General features: G+C 54.2%; 4 protein-coding genes across 4 annotated transcripts; 3 read left to right on the top strand and 1 right to left on the bottom strand.

Annotated features, from left to right (window-relative positions):
• Positions 1-3,703: 3,703 nt before the first annotated feature.
• AYL99_03089 (hypothetical protein) lies at positions 3,704-5,274 on the top strand (the record flags this gene model as incomplete). The annotated part of the gene is made up of 5 exons (XM_018834605.1): positions 3,704-3,874; positions 3,944-4,400; positions 4,451-4,854; positions 4,905-5,195; positions 5,251-5,274. The coding sequence occupies 5 exons, from the start codon at positions 3,704-3,706 to the stop codon at positions 5,272-5,274; spliced, it is 1,347 nt and encodes a 448-aa protein (XP_018697229.1).
• A 1,565-nt stretch (positions 5,275-6,839) lies between these two features.
• On the top strand, positions 6,840-10,364 carry AYL99_03088 (hypothetical protein; the record flags this gene model as incomplete). The annotated part of the gene is made up of 2 exons (XM_018834604.1): positions 6,840-7,211; positions 7,263-10,364. The coding sequence occupies 2 exons, from the start codon at positions 6,840-6,842 to the stop codon at positions 10,362-10,364; spliced, it is 3,474 nt and encodes a 1,157-aa protein (XP_018697228.1).
• A 436-nt stretch (positions 10,365-10,800) lies between these two features.
• On the top strand, positions 10,801-12,689 carry AYL99_03087 (hypothetical protein; the record flags this gene model as incomplete). Its single annotated transcript, XM_018834603.1, has 4 exons — positions 10,801-10,837; positions 10,909-11,495; positions 11,557-11,659; positions 11,731-12,689. 4 exons carry the CDS (start codon positions 10,801-10,803, stop codon positions 12,687-12,689), a joined length of 1,686 nt encoding a protein of 561 aa, XP_018697227.1.
• Positions 12,690-14,548: 1,859 nt separating this feature from the next.
• AYL99_03086 (hypothetical protein) lies at positions 14,549-15,505 on the bottom strand (the record flags this gene model as incomplete). The annotated part of the gene is made up of 1 exon (XM_018834602.1): positions 14,549-15,505. The coding sequence occupies one exon, from the start codon at positions 15,503-15,505 to the stop codon at positions 14,549-14,551; it is 957 nt and encodes a 318-aa protein (XP_018697226.1).
• Positions 15,506-15,592: the final 87 nt, after the last annotated feature.

Raw genomic sequence — 15,592 nt, 5'->3', positions numbered from 1 at the left:
GAGGGAAAACATCGTGGTATATGGTAGAAATGAGTACCTCAATTGGGTAGAAGACACAAACTTTGGTGGTGCTGGGGAAAAAGAAAGAGCCGAGTTTGCTGTTCGGATTGCGCCTATGTCCAACTGGGAAAAGGAAAGTGCACATTGATATCCCAAAGGTCAGGATTGGGACAGTCATGGCTGTCTTTGTTGTTGTCTCCCAAGTAAAAATTACCACTATAACAAGTGAGCACAAGGAAATTCCAAATATAGCAGACAACTGAGATAACTCAACGTGCACACCTTCCCATGCATGAGACAATGAAGGCTTTGTCCTGCCATCTTCGAGAACCACGAAAGACCTTCTGGTACCTCCTTTGCCGCGGAATAGCATCCACTGCGTTTTCAAGAAATCCATGCCTTCATATTGATGGGTTGACTTGAGACATAGGCTCGCGTTTTGGATGCCACATGAGCATGAGTAGGTTTTCCCTCTTTTCGTTCCTGCGTTGAAAAATTTGGTGAAGCCCGCAAGACCCGATTCTCAAGGCCGTACCCCTTGCATATCAGAAGGGTTTGAAAGTTCTGAAAGACAAAAGAGAGTTGGGTTTCAGAGAAACGCATATGGCAGCAAGGGGCTGACCATCGCAGCCAGGTACCAGAACAGACACGTGGGTTGGAGCAGGGAATGCTCCTACCAACTCGTGGCTCCAGCGTTGGGCAGCCTCCCCCACAAATGGACGGTGTTGGCACCTCATATGCGCTCGAACAAGCACGACAACAAGCACTGTGAGGGTTTTCAAGCCGCCAAACAAACCTTGGGGCCAGATCTGCTCCCCCCCCCCCCAACGAATAAGCCAACACAGGGATGGGTCTGTAAATAGTGGGGTGTTGCGGCAGAGATCTCAGCCCCCAAACCACACTAGCTGGAGGAGGCAAAAGGAAAAGTCTCCGGAGTAAACCTCCAGCAAAATGTGTTCGCCTATGGGTTTGCCGGGAACGGAGAGTTGCGCCATCCTCTTAATTACATACAAAATAACCCCCTGAGTGGAAAGGTGTGCAATCCAATTCTGGGCACTGGTGTTGCTGTCTGGGGTTTGGTGGAGTCCATAACCGGAAACGGCAAAGCTTTAGCGAGAGTTAGATTGCCCTAAGCCGGCGTGGCAATTCGGTGAGATTCACAGTTGGGCTCAAACCGATGCACACCAGTGCCTTTTAAGTACGCAGGACGGCAGGTTAACTAACTGGTCCACATGGGAAATCAGGAACACAGCCCCCATCCAAAAGTTTCTTAGAGGCCCAGAGCAGTGCCTGACTAAATTGTCCCAGGCGGTTGTTGCCTTCCACCTTGAACTCAAGGCATGGCTAGGAAGATACTTACGAAAAGAGTTGGACGTATCGGAAGGACTGCCTGCAACTCGGCGAGCGAGCGGGTCCAGTGCCATCCCACCCTTTCAAAGAGACCTTAGACATATGAGAAGGCTGTAAATGCTAGCTTGATGGATTATGAAGAGGCGTGGATGCTCCCTGTTCTGGGAAACTAGCGAGTGGTGTTTGTCTCCAGACCACAATCTAGAGTCGATAAGGCTGTTGTCAACGGTTGAGCGAACAAAACGAAAGAATGCGTTTATCCCCGAACCGTTGATTCGAGGCTGCAGGCTGACAATCCAACAATCCGAAGTCGAGGTGCGAAGCCGAAGTTTGTTCGGATACGTTAGCTACCCGGCATTTTGATGCGCAACCCGGGAGGCATGAGGCGGCGCTACTGGGTTAACACGAAGTCGCAGTGTGACAAGTGCGACCTTACCTTCGCACACCAGCTATGCCAGAAAGGGGATTTCAAGCTGCCAGCCACTTTTGACATGTTACACAGGGAAAGTCTGGCCAAGTTGAAGGCGTTGAAGCGACGCCGGCTGGTCGGGGGGAGGCGAGTCGCGAACCGTGGCGCGGCGGCCCAGATGTTGATTCATGAGACACTGTTTCTCGACAGCCCTGGACTTCGCGAAATAACCTGCGATCAACGCTTGAGGCCAAGGTGGCGACCAACGATACGCCGGTCCGATGATAGGGCATCACAGTTGTGGTCGGAGGAAAAGAGAAAGTTCTGCTCCACTCGCCTATCTCAGTGCCCACTTTGCAAAAAGCCCACCATGGCTGGAAATGGCCATGTGTGCATGTCGGTATCCGTTTCAGGCTACCGGTGCTCGCATCTGCCAGGTGTGACGGAGAAAATCAACCATGTCTTCATCCATGACCCATCCAGTCTGTTTTTGCCCATATTTGAGTTCAACCTGGAACTGCCAACCTGCACTTATTCGATCAGCTGAGCCAGGGGAATCAGGTACGAGAAGTTGACTTTTCCTTTGATTGCTCCTAGCGTGTGAGGTGTCGAAGGCATGGAAAAGCAACGAGTGGCTCAAGATTTGTGGGGAAATAGCCACCGTGCCTGTTGACATGTGGATTGGAGGCCGACACATGTCAACGAACTGGGTCAACTGGGTCATTGAATACGAGCCACGACGGGGGGTAGCTTTTTTGTGTGTGTATGTCTCTCTCTCTCTCAGCCCGCCACCCACCTCTGTTGGTGTTGACAGTCACCTTTAGCATTCCCCCTCTGCCCAGTATATCGAGTCGATGGTTTGGCAATGGCCACGGACCTCCGACTCTTGCTCGCATTACACGGGGAGAGAAGCCATAAGAGAAAAGCGAAAGAGTGGTGTGCCATGACGCCGTGAAGCCCGACTAGACTCATTTGACGTACAGAGGCAGCCTCATGATTGGCTACCGTGCACTGGGTGGCGTAGACTAGTGACGCTAGCTTAGCGAGCGGAGCCTCGATGCCGATGCTATCGCGCCGATCATTTCCCGATTGCCTTGCAGCTGCCTGTGGAGAAAGCTCGATGGCTTGACACATGGAGTCATGGACTGAGATGCCCCTCGCCTTCGCCGATCCGAACTTGGCCAGTCTCCAGCCCATCGGTTCATATTGCTGTTACTGTTACTGTGCACGTCGTAGAGAAAACATAACAAGCAAGCCCCTTGCGCCTTGCCTCCCTCCCCCTTGCTCAACGGCACCCGCACGAACCTTTTCATGCAGCCCACTTCGGAAGGGGAAAAAGAAGCTCCCTTACTGCTGCCAAACCCTGACCAGAACCCGGTGACCTCTCGGTGGCTCCATGTTTCTTTGGCCACGAAGCTTCACAGCATGTCTGCGCCCTCCATCGCGGCCTGTCTTCCTGGTGTTCATTCGCCAGAACCTTGTCGGGACCTGGTCAACCACTTTGGGCTTCTCAATGCGGCTTCTGTCTAGCAGGTATGACACGTAGAACATAAACCTGCCTCGTTCCCGCGTGTCTCGATGCACTCTGTCTGTTGTAGCAGAAACGGCCAGAGACTTACTTCTCTCTGTCCTTGCAGAGCACGACGTTGACCTCGCTTTTGGTTTTTTCTTTCAGATTTCTGTTGATCCAAAGCAACTGCCCTGGCTTTGCCCACCTTCCCCCATTGTCACTTACAGGCTACCCCCGCAAAATACTGTTAAACTCCCTCTTCGAGGCCCTCGAACGCCTCTGCCAGAAGTTTCAAGCATACCTGGGGTAACCGCTACCACCTCTTCCTTCCGTCACGGTGTATTCTGTGTCACCTCCTCAGACTGAACCTGGGTCTCCATCCTTGAAGACTGGTACCTCGTTGCGCGTCAGAGACACCGCTGAGCCCGACCAAGATGGTTCTCTCACTGTCGTACCGCCGTCCGGCCTATGTCCCTTCCTCTCGCGATTCAGTTGAGTCCGACTCGGATGGTCGAGTCGAGTCCATCAATTCCGGCTCCAGCTGCCCCTATGGTATTCCAGACGCCCTCTCCTTCGATAGAATCATCGGTGGCGGGACCTGTCCTGTGAGTTGCGACCTCGAGTACCACCAAGCTTGATAGCATAGCCCTTCAGCTGACCTGTTCTTGCTGCAGCCTGTGACCACGCGCGAATTCATGGACTTCCTCCGTTACATTGAGTTTGACGCCGAGAACCTCCAGTTCTATCTGTGGTATCATGACTACTGCAAGCGCTTCAATGAACTTCCCGACAGCGAGAAAAAGCTTGCTCCCGAATGGACCGTTGATCAAGCGTTGGCGGACAAGACGCATGCTGAGAAGGAGAAGCTCCCGAAGAAAATGACAAGCGCTGCTGCTTCTGTGTTGAAAGGGACCGATTTCGATCCTCATGCAAAAATCGCTGTTCCAGAGGCCGCCCCAAACCCCTTCAACACTCCTCCTAGAACGCCTTCAGCCACTGCGACAGACCAGGGTAGCTTGGTCCCGTCGACTCTCGGCTACAGCGACGATGCTACGACCCTTAGAGCGGGATCAACTGAGCACGGAAAACGAGCCGAGGCAGCATTTGAAGAAGCGGGAACTCTTCAACCATGTAGGTGGTCAATATTCCTGGTCTGCTTTTTCGCACTAACCGCATTCTAGTCACCATTCAACCATTCCGGGAGGAAGTATCACGCATCATCGCCATCTACATCGCTGATGGTGGGGCGAGATTGCTCAACCTGTCGGCCAAGGAGAAAGCTGGCTTGCTCAAGGCACTATCTGTCACCACTCATCCTTCAGCATTCCGCGATGTCATTGCCACGGTCGAGTGGACTCTTCGTCATCAAGCCCATCCCAATTTTATTCGCTGGACCATTTGCAACGGCAACAAGCCCAGACAAGCTTTTGCACGGTTCCTGGGCGTAGCTGGAATTGTTGGCGGCATCGTCTACGGCATCGTCATCACACTCAGTTCAGCCAATAGAGGCTGGAGGGCTCTGGTGTTCCTTGGTCTTTTTATCGGCATTGCGACACTCTTTGCTGCTTGGAAAGGCATGTGCGTTGTAAGTCATGACCAGTCTCTTCCTTCAAGGCAACTCTTCTAACGTCGTAGGTTCTTCATGGGATGCACCACCGACATCTTCGACCGTGGGAGCTTTTCGGCGATGAAGACGAGGCTTCGTCTGAAAAGAAAACCTCGTTCGACAGCCTGGGCTCTGCCAACAGTTATGAAGATGAGCCTTGGGTGGCCAAATATGAGAAGCGCAACATCATACGCAAGATCTTCGATCGTGAGGTCTGGATCCAGGAGCCTGCACTGCGGCAGATTCAAGACACGATCTTCGTCCAAGCTCTCATTACCGCCTTTGTTATCGGAGCGATCACGACTGCTATATTTCTCGCGGTAAAGACAGGACCTTCCCCGTGATATCGTGCTTTCTTCTAACTTGAATCGATAGGTGCCCCGCGGTAACTTCTTTTGAGCTCCCTTGTCGACATCGCCAATTGATATTGAGGTTTTTGCGTAGAACAGCAGGAAAACAAAAGTAACCCCTGAAAAGAGACAACTCTCAGGGAGCGTGACTGGCAGAAAAACTAACATGTCCAGTGATATTGTCAAAGGAGTGGGCTGAGCTGAGTATATGGGAAGATGCACAGGCTTTTGTTTGTACTCGGTAAACACATGTCGGCCAGATAACAGGAGTTTGCGTGGTAAGAAGGCACAAATCGTGCTTGTGTATCTGGACTAGCAAAATGTTTTGGTGGGTAGGGCAGTCGGAGTCTGGCGGGTATCTCGTGCAACTCAGGATGTACGTTGTATAATGTTGGACGACTTTTGTATGGCGAAATGCTGAGGCAAATACTATCTGATAGTTCCTTCAGGGTCTATGCTAGAGACGGATATGACTGCTGTTAAGGTCAGTGGAACGATTAGAAGGCGTCAATATTGGCCAAAGGGTGCTATGTCCTGTGTCACATATCGTCAGAACACGAAGAGGTGAAGCGCGGGTTTTGATGACTCCTGAACGTTTCTGTCCATGACGCTGCGATTAAGAGTGATTTTGTATCCTGTACGACAGAGTTGGTGCTAGTAACAAGCCAACGTGGCTGTCATACCTCCTCATACACCGCGACCAGAGGCGCATTCAACTTTGTATATGATTGGCTAATCCATCATCAATGCAGGCGAATGCTGGCCTCCCCTTCTTTCTCACCTTCGCTCTTTGATCCGCCCCTAGCGTCTTCTCGAGTAAAAAGAAATGGAGCTCGCAATGGGAACTCTGTTCGCGTAGAGCCACCTGCCCCTGGGCCAGGTTGTAAGCAGGGCCATGTGGAGGAGTCGGTGACAGTATTCTGCGCATCTGCAGTAGCGTCCCTCGCGTGCCCTTCCGGGGTTTGTCCAGCAGGCCAATTCGGCGTACCAATTCCGATCGTCGGGGTGCTCACACCAGGTCAAACGGAGGAAGTCAGTCAACGTCACCAGAACGAGACAAGTATTGGTGAAGACATCTTTGACTTCCTCGTGGATGGAGGCTTTGGAGAAACGCACCCGTTGTGTGAAGGGCGTCGGCATTTGAGAACTCTCGAGTACGCTGGGCGATTTTCAATTGCGCCCACAGTCCACTCTCTCGGACAAGGCTGTTGCGGAGCTCGAGATAGATCATCCTCGTGTGCGCAGTGGCCACTTACCTAGGTTGCCCGAGTAGGAGATCCCCAGTCTACCCCAAACTCCCTGCAAAGACATTTTGACGTGAACAGGTAAAGTCATCCATATATCGTCGACTCCGACTTTGTCCCAGGCTTTGCGACTGTGACCTCCTCTACATCTAGAACTTTCCAGAAAGGGCATGGCGCCGATAGGCGAGGGGGCGCCTTAGCGTCTTCTGCCAAGGAGCTAGTGTGGTCGTTTAGGCACATCTCTTGGCACCTTCTAACGGCGCGTGTATCTGCCTTCCGTGCCAAACTACGCGCTCTCGCACCTTTCTAACGTCCTGCGATCTCCCATACATGGGCTGCCTTCGTGAATCGAGGTTGAACTCTCCGCCCAATGTCTTCTCGACGTGTACGACGGCCAAGACCGTCAGACCTGGACGACGAAGGATCACGGCCGGACACCCCCAACTCAACCGCCCCTCACGACAGCAAGCGCAGCCGAAGACATTTGAGCCACGTCGAGGATTATGACCATGCATCGTCAACAGAGCACGTCTATAGCCTCCTGGGAGTGGGTGGTGGTGCCCACCCCGAGAGAGGCTACCGGACTGGTGCAATCGTCAGTGTCAAACTTACGAATTTTGTCACATACGGCTCTGTCACGTTCACTCCCGGACCAACTTTGAACATGGTCATCGGACCGAACGGCACTGGAAAGAGTACACTGGTTTGCGCCATCTGCCTTGGGCTCGGGTGGCCACCTCACGTGAGTCGAGGATCGCGTCCTATGTCTGAACATTTCACTCACGCATTCTAGTATCTCGGGCGCGCAAAGGATCCTACGGAATACATAAAACATGGGACCCACAAGGCCATCATCGAGATCGAGCTGCGGCGATCAAATGGCAGTCACCAGAATTATTATGTGAAAAGAGTGATAGAAAGAGGTGGAAGCCAATCCAAATTCTTTCTCAACGGAGAGCCCTGTACAGCGTCCCGGATAAAGGGACTAGCGGGCAAACTCGACATTCAAATCGACAACCTGTGCCAGTTCCTCCCTCAGGACAGGGTTGTCGAGTTTGCCCAGTTGAGTCCCATCGATCTTCTCACCAGCACGCTGCGAGCCGTGGCCGAACCGCAAATGATCACCTGGCACGAGGAATTGAAGCAGCTCCGCAGCAAGCAGAAAGAAACCATGACAAACGACAGAGATATGCGAGAGCGCCTCGCAAATCTGGAGAGCAGACAAGCAATGCAAATCTCGGAGGTGGAACGAATGAGGGAGAGGGCCACGGTCAAAAAGAGACTTGCGGGCTTGGAGAAGCTTCGACCTGTGGTTCTTTTAACCGAAGCTTTGAAAAACCGTGAGGAAGAGAAGGAGAAGATAACGGCGTTGAAAGACGAGATCAAGCGTCTCGAGGCCGCGGTAGAACCTATCTCCGAAAGTGTCAATGCTCAACAGGCCTACGAGACCACGGCACGGGCCTACAAAGCAGCTTGTGAAAAGGAACTGGCGACAGCTGTCAAGGAGGGCGAGCGCAGATCGAGAGTTATCGAGCAGAGACGAGAGGTCATGAACGAAATCGACAATGAAATCCAAGCCGAGAAGAGGAGCGTCCCGGAAAACAAGATCAAACAACAGCGGGAACAGATGAAGCTAGACGACCTACTGCAAAAGAAGGCAGAGATTCCAGAAGCATTCGATCCTCAGGCCTTGAACCAGGAAATTCAGCAGCTCCGGACAGATCTGCGGGCATTGGATGATCGAAGGAGTGAGCTGGACTCGCGTAAGGCAGACATAGCAGACCGAGTCGACAGATCGAACAGAGACCTCCACATGAAGAGGAACCAGCTGGCAGGACTCGAGACGCAAGCCGGTCAACAGGCAGCGAAACTAGAGAAGCTTTCACGCGACACCTCGAAAGTGTGGAGGTGGATTCAAGAACACCGCAATGAATTTTCCGCCCGTGTGTACGGGCCCCCGCTCGTGGAATGCTCCCTCAAAGACCCACGCATGGCCGATGTGGTCGAGGCGTTCATGCACACCAGCGACTTCAAGTTCATCACAGTCCAGAACCAAGCTGATTATCACCTACTTCAGAGACAGGTGTTCGGCACCCTCGGGCTGCACGATGTCAGTCTCCGTGAATGCGTCAGCGACAGCCTGGACGAGTTCCATCCACCCTTGACAGGGGAAGAAATGAAGCGATTCGGATTGAGCGGCTGGGCTTTAGACCATCTGCAGGGTCCAACTATCGTCCTAGCTCAACTCGCCGCTGAACGGTCCCTTCACAAGTGTGCGATCAGCTCCAGAGAGCTTGGTCAACAACAGCATGATGAGATGGTAAACGTAGCATCAAGTTACGCTGCAGGGAAAAAGATCTACTCATTCTCCCGACGTCCCGAGTACGGTCAAGCGGGGACGTCTGCCAGAGTCTCTGACATCCTTCCAGCACGAATGTGGACAGAGCAGCCGGTGGACGCAGGAGGACAAGAAGCTTTGAAACGAGAGATGCGCGAGCTGAAAGGCGAGCTTGACTCGCTCAAAGCTGATGCTCAAGCCATTGACAACGAAGTCGAGCAACTCAAAGGCGAGCGGTTGTCCTTGCAGAGGAGGTACGAGGCTAAGCAGCAAGAAAAGGCCGCCAAACAACAGGCCCTTGCCGAATGGAGAGCTCTGGACCCCAAGATCAAAAGTCACCAAGAGAGGATCCGCAACCTGGTAGAAGCGATGCGTGGAGTCAGGGCTCGGTTGACTCAGCTCAATGCTCGGCGCGACAACGCTCTTCGGGACGCAGCCGAAGCGGTCCTCGAGTTTGCGTCTGGCTTGAGGGACGTCAAATCGAAAATTACGCGCTTAGACGAAGCCAAGCTCTTCCACGCGGAGGCCAATTCAGACCTCGAGAAGTTGAGAGGCCTCCAGAAGAACATGCTCCAAGGCATGATTAAGATGACGGCCGAGTTGAAATCCCATGAGGAAACTTTCAATCAGGCGCACGATCGAGTCCAGCGTGGTCGGGAGCTCCTCAAGCAACTGAAGGCAGAAGGCCAGAGGGCTGAAGCGGATGGCGATCGGAGCCTCCTCGAACTCCTCCTGTTTGTCAGGCAGAACATAGATACGGAAGAGAACCTCAACATAGAGATCGCCTCCGAGACGGCCAAGCTGGAGTTGACTGAGGGGGGCAGTGTTGACGCCATCGCCGAGTTCGAGAAACGAGCCAGAGACATTGGGGTGTTGAAGAGCAAACTCGAAGAAGCTACCCGGCTCCGCGAGGATAAAAGACGTGCAATTCAAGAGATCCGAGGCGCCTGGGAACCTCGTCTAGAGGCAATCGTGGCCAAGATCAACGACGCTTTCTCCGACGCGTTCGCGCGAATTGGGTGTGCTGGGCAGGTTGCCGTCCACAAGGCATCATCTGAGTATCCTGCGGACTGCACCGAGGAGAATGGCGGAATGGACAACGGACTCGACTTTGCCAATTGGGCCATTCACGTCAGCGTCAAGTTCCGCGAGAATGAGCCGCTGAGTCTTCTCGACAGCCACCGACAGTCGGGCGGTGAAAGAGCCGTCAGCACCATTTTTTACTTGATGGCTCTACAAAGTCTCAGCCGAGCACCCTTCCGGGTGGTCGACGAGATCAACCAAGGCATGGACCCGCGAAACGAGCGGATGGTCCATGGCCGGATCGTTGACATTGCGACGGTCGGCGCCAGTCAATACTTTTTGATCACGCCCAAATTATTGAGCGGCCTCACGTACAAGGAGGGAATGACGGTGTTATTGATTTTCAGCGGCGAGGGTTTAGCTGATGATGCCAAACAAGGTGACGGGCCAGGCAGTTGGCCTGACCTATCGAAAAGCGATCTCCGGACGTTTTTGGGCAGGGCACAGCGGCTGGGTATGGGTGGCTCTGCCTAGGGAGGACCATCGACTCGCGGTTTCTAGTAATGATTGGGAGGTTCTGCAGCACTGGGCCGGTCACGAGCCGGCAGCGGGGTTCAAGGGAAGTAAAGGAAGCACAGTCCGTCGGCAGCTACTTCTAGGATGAGCCGACGGACAGAATTATGGATATAATATGTGCGTGTCGGCAGAATTCAATCGTTACTATTAAGGGACCCGGGTCAGTCTGAGCCGCAGCTTTGCCGAGGTCTTCAGCAGTATTTGCACATCCGTTCTCCGCATCCAACTTGATATTATTTGGCTGGCGTCGCCCATAGCCTAGCGATGATGGCCGAGATAGCCGGTCACACAACTCCTTGCTCTCTTGATCTTTCTGATCCTGATCCTGGTTCTGGTCCTGGTCCATAATCCATGGTGTAGGGAGCTGGCCTCGCGAGTCGCTGGTGTGTGAAACATGGTGCTCTTCAAGTCTCCTCATCCGCGGATCGAGAGTAAGTCACCACTGGAACCAGCCCATCCCACCGATCGTGGCAAAGGCTAAGACTGACATGCATTGGCACAGTCCCGGAAGACATCACAACGTGGGAATGGGTCTTTGAGACGAAAGAGTTCTCCCCACTGTACAAAACGCCCCGGCAGCCGCTGGCCGGATATGTCAATGCCATCACCAAGGAGCGCTTGGATTGGGCCGCCGTCAAGACCGCCGCCACACAGCTGAGCACCGCACTGGTCAAGGAGTATGCGTTCCAGCCCGGCGAGACAGTTTCGCTGTTCAGCACCAACACCATCTGGTACCCGGTGGCCATGTGGGCCGTCATCCGAGCAGGGGGAAGGGTCAACGGCGCGTCTCCGGCCTACAACGTCGAGGAGATGACCTACGCGCTGAAGATCGCAAAGTCTCGGTTCCTCGTCACGTTGCCGACGTCCTTGGATGTGGCGTTGGCGGCGGCTCGCAATGTAGGCATTCCACGCCACCACGTCTTCCTGCTCGAAGGCAAGGCGGACGGCTGCATCAGTATCCAGGATCTCATGAAGCGCGGCGAGAGGTACACTCCCGATCCGCCGTACCGGGTGCCACGCGGCAAGACGAATAAGGACGTCTGTGGGTATTTGAATTTCAGCAGCGGCACGACGGGGCTGCCCAAGGCGGTCAGTACCAACCCCCATGTTTTGAGGTGTAGAGCGATGGCTGACCGGAGAGGCCGCACAGGTTATGCTCTCGCACCACAACGTCATCGCACAGTGCCACCAGCTCAGACAGATCCAGGCCCCCGGGCCGTACAAGATCCTGGCCGTGATGCCGTTGTTCCACAGTATGTCTTGTCCCACATTCACGGGGAAGAAAAATGGCGAGAAAGCTAACCGTGGCCCTGGATGAGTTCAGTCACCGGCCTGGTGAGGTTCTGCACGTATCCGATCTTCATGAACGGGGACAGTGTGATGCTCCCGGCGTTTAGCATGGAGTCGATGCTCCGCGCCATCTGCGAATTCCAGATCCAAGAACTGATTCTCGTCCCGCCCATCATCATCCGCCTGGTCCGCGACAAGATCGTCGACAACTACGACCTCAGCCACGTCAACCGGTGGTCGTCGGGCTCGGCGCCCATCTCGCCCGAAATCATCGCCCTGCTACAGAAAAAGTTCCCCTGGACGGGCTTCCGCCAGGGCTACGGGGCCACGGAGTCGACGGCGTGCATTTCGGCTCATCCGCCCTCGCATTACGACTACAAGTACGCCACCACGGGAGGGCTGTTGGTCGCCAACACCGTGGCCAAGGTCATTGACCTGACGACGGGCCAGGAACTCGGGCCCGGGGAGACGGGCGAGATTCTCGCGCGGGGACCCCAGATCGCGATGGGCTACCTGGACAACCCGGCGGCGACGGCCGAGACGTTCGACCAGGACGGGTTCTTCCACACGGGGGACGTGGGCCATTTCGACACCGAGGGCCTGATCCACATCGAGGACCGCATCAAGGAGATGATCAAGGTCAAGGGCCTGCAGGTGCCGCCGGCCGAGCTGGAGGATCTGCTGCTCGGCCACCCGGAGGTCGAGGACTGTGCGGTGCTGGGCATCCCCGACGAGTACTCGGGCGAGAGACCCAAGGCGTATGTGGTGCTGAAGTCTGGCGTGCGCGAGAGCGACGAGGTCGGCCGGCGGCTGCTGCAGTTCGTCAAGGAGCGCAAGGTGCGCTACAAGTGGATCGTCGAGATCGAGTTCACGCAGCAGGTCCCCAAGAGTCCAACCGGCAAATTGCTGCGCCGGATCCTGAAGGTCAAGGACAAGGAAGGCAAGGATAGGGGGCTGAGGGTGAGGGACGGGGGGGAGAGGGCACGGCTGTGATGGATGGAGGGAGACATGCTCCCTGCCATCAGGGCCTGTTTCGTAGTTACATAGGCGAAGGGAATGATGGGCTATAGAGATAGAATAGATGTCGTAGAATGCACCAGCCCTCGAGAAGAAGCACGAGTCAGTTTGTCCTGGTGTGGTGTGATGTGATGTGGTATGTGATGGCCAAATCACATTGTGCCAGGCCATGGTCCGGTCGGTATTCTCTCGAGCTTTACATAGAGATATCTCGAAAGGCTGGACGTCTCCTGGCTAGGTCGGGACTATACAGGTTTACTCCGTATGTACTCCGTACAGCAATTACAGTGTGTAGTATACTTCGGTAGTGTCATTTAGCTGGGGCGGGAAACAGCATTTCCCACTTCCCCCCTTTCAGCTGCATGCATAGGCGGAACAGCAAAATACTTCTCCTTCTCCATCTGTGTGACTTCTATGTATATATATATATATATATTATATACCCCAGACTATGCTTTATCCCTTACCATTTTCGTTCAGGAAAGGGAGCGAGGCCGCTTTAATCGGGCACGTGATGCAGCATTCAGGAGGCTCGGCTGACCCCGGGAGAGCGTCGAGGGAGCCACGGCAGAGTACGGGGGACCGCGCCCGAGGACCGGGGAGGCACGCCCGAGCACTGGGCGAGCCACAGGGAGCGCTACCTAATAGGGCCCTACTGCAACCTCCGCGGCTAGCCTCCGCGAAACCTCCTCGCGCCGCCTATTCTAGTAAGGTGTTTCGCGTGCCACTTAGTGCCTAGGTATCCAAAGTAATCTTTTAGGCGCGAATAGACTTGTATACAACTTTACCTACTGAGAGGCTCACGCGTCTAAATGGACATTAAAGGAGACATTAAGGACGAGGCGGTAGCCTTCGCTACTACCGCTATAGTAGTAGCTATAGCGACCGTCAGGTAGTAGGCGTAGATAGCCTGAAGGGATCGCTAGCTCCCTACCCTATATAAATTATAGGCCAACGTAGAACTGATCTCTTACCGTAGGCACAATTCTCAACGCCTATCTACGTAGACGCCCTTTCGAGATAGCCTAGTCACTTAATAACTAAGCCTATCTAGGTAATCTACGGAGGAATCATATTCCGATTCCATGTGCGATCTTTACGGTACATGACAATCATCATCACCTCCCAATAGTAGTGGCAGCGCTGTAACGCAAAAGCGGCATTAATCTATCCCAACTTAGCCAGACCCTATAGCGAGGATACGCAGTTGGCTTGGCCCAGTCACTCACCCTCTGAGGTCGAGTGCCGCGCAACCTGCCCCTTCCACCAAGGCCCCGCCAACGGCAACGAGACCTCTTCTGAAAGTGCCTCCACGCCGCAGTACAAATCGAACAGGAAAGCTGCTCGTGATATTCACCTGCTCATACATGGAGGGGCAGCTGCCTTCAGCCTTATGGCAAAGTGTTTGCGAACGTTTACAGCACCTGCTAACGTTGGGTATTGGGCGAGTCCTGACTCAGCCTAATGCTCCAAGAACTCGGAACAACAGTCTAAAAGAAGATCCATCGCTCGAAATACCGCTTCACGCCCTGTTCATCACAACGCTATGTGCTCTTTATGCATCTTTCGGATATACATGCTAGTTGAGGATGTCATTTCATTACGTCAACTTCCCGCATGTCAAGGTCTCAGGTGAACTGCAGTATATTGACTATGTTGTTGCACGAGGAGCGAGTGCAGAGCGCTATGGACGGAGTTATATACACGAGGAAAGGGGGGTTGGCTGGAGGTAGCTAGTATAGAACCGTGACACCGCAAGCGCGTTTGACACTGTCAACTGATCCATGTATCTATCGCAAATCGACCTGTGATGGTGAATGAAAGAGAGAATAGGTCTAAAAGCTAATACATACGTCATCATCTCCGATCGATGTCTCCGTGTAATCATTCTCTTCTTCCAGATCTTCATCCAGTTCTTCCTTAGTACCCTCCACCACAACAGGCGGCTCCTCGTCGTCCGCCCTCCCAGACCCCGTCATGAACGCTCCCTTGCTCTGGAACAGCTCCGTCTCCACGCCCGCCCGCTTACACCGGATGACATGCACCCGGTACGCAAACACAATCCCCGGTGCCGTCTCATACGAGTCCGTCACCGTCTTCTCCTGATGGTGCGCCACACTCGCCCCCAGTTCCAGGGGCACGGGCCCGGGGATTGGCGGGCCGGACCCGGACAGCTCGACCGTGTAGTTCGCGCCCGTCCCCTTCTTGACCGTGAACGACGTCTTCGCAATCCTGACCCCCGAAACCACGTACACGGCGCGCTTGCCAAACACGCCGCTAGCCATCTGCTGCTGCACGACCGGCAGCGCCGCAATCTTCAGGGCCGTCTCTGCGGTCAGCGGCTCCGCGAAGGAGCGGATCTCATGGTTGACGGCGCCATAGCTGAGGGATGCGCTGCTGCCGACGTCGGTCTTTACCGAGGCGGAGGCGACGGCGAAGAATTGCATCCAGCTGCTGAAGCCGTTGGACTGGGCGTGCGATTTGTCGTGGACGTGGTTGGTTTCGGTGAGGATGCTAGTCTTTGGAAGCGTTATGCCAGAGTCTGGGGAGCTGAGGTCGGTGAGGACCAGTGTGGGTTTCTTGGGGTGGGCGATGACGGTGCCGAGCTGGAGGGGGCCATCGGCGGCGAAGGTGAAGTCTGGGGGAAGGAACCAAGTTGGCATTATTTTGAAGTCCTTGGAATCGTATTTTTCTTTTTGGCCGAAGTTCGTGGTGTTCTTTGTAGAGACTTTAGGCAGCTGAGTTATGGCGCTTTCGTGGCGTATCACCGGAATATAGCTAACCCGTGGCATCTCTTGGCGCTTGTTGATGCCCCTGATGTGGCCTCGATATCGATGTTTTGACCGTATATTAGCATGAAATCAATCAATCCTGGTGTT

This window comes from Fonsecaea erecta (assembly GCF_001651985.1).
Source record: "Fonsecaea erecta strain CBS 125763 chromosome Unknown Scaff2, whole genome shotgun sequence".
NCBI lineage: Eukaryota > Fungi > Ascomycota > Eurotiomycetes > Chaetothyriales > Herpotrichiellaceae > Fonsecaea > Fonsecaea erecta.
The sequence above is the reverse complement of the archived record's forward strand: the minus strand, read 5'-3'. Positions and strand labels throughout refer to the sequence as shown.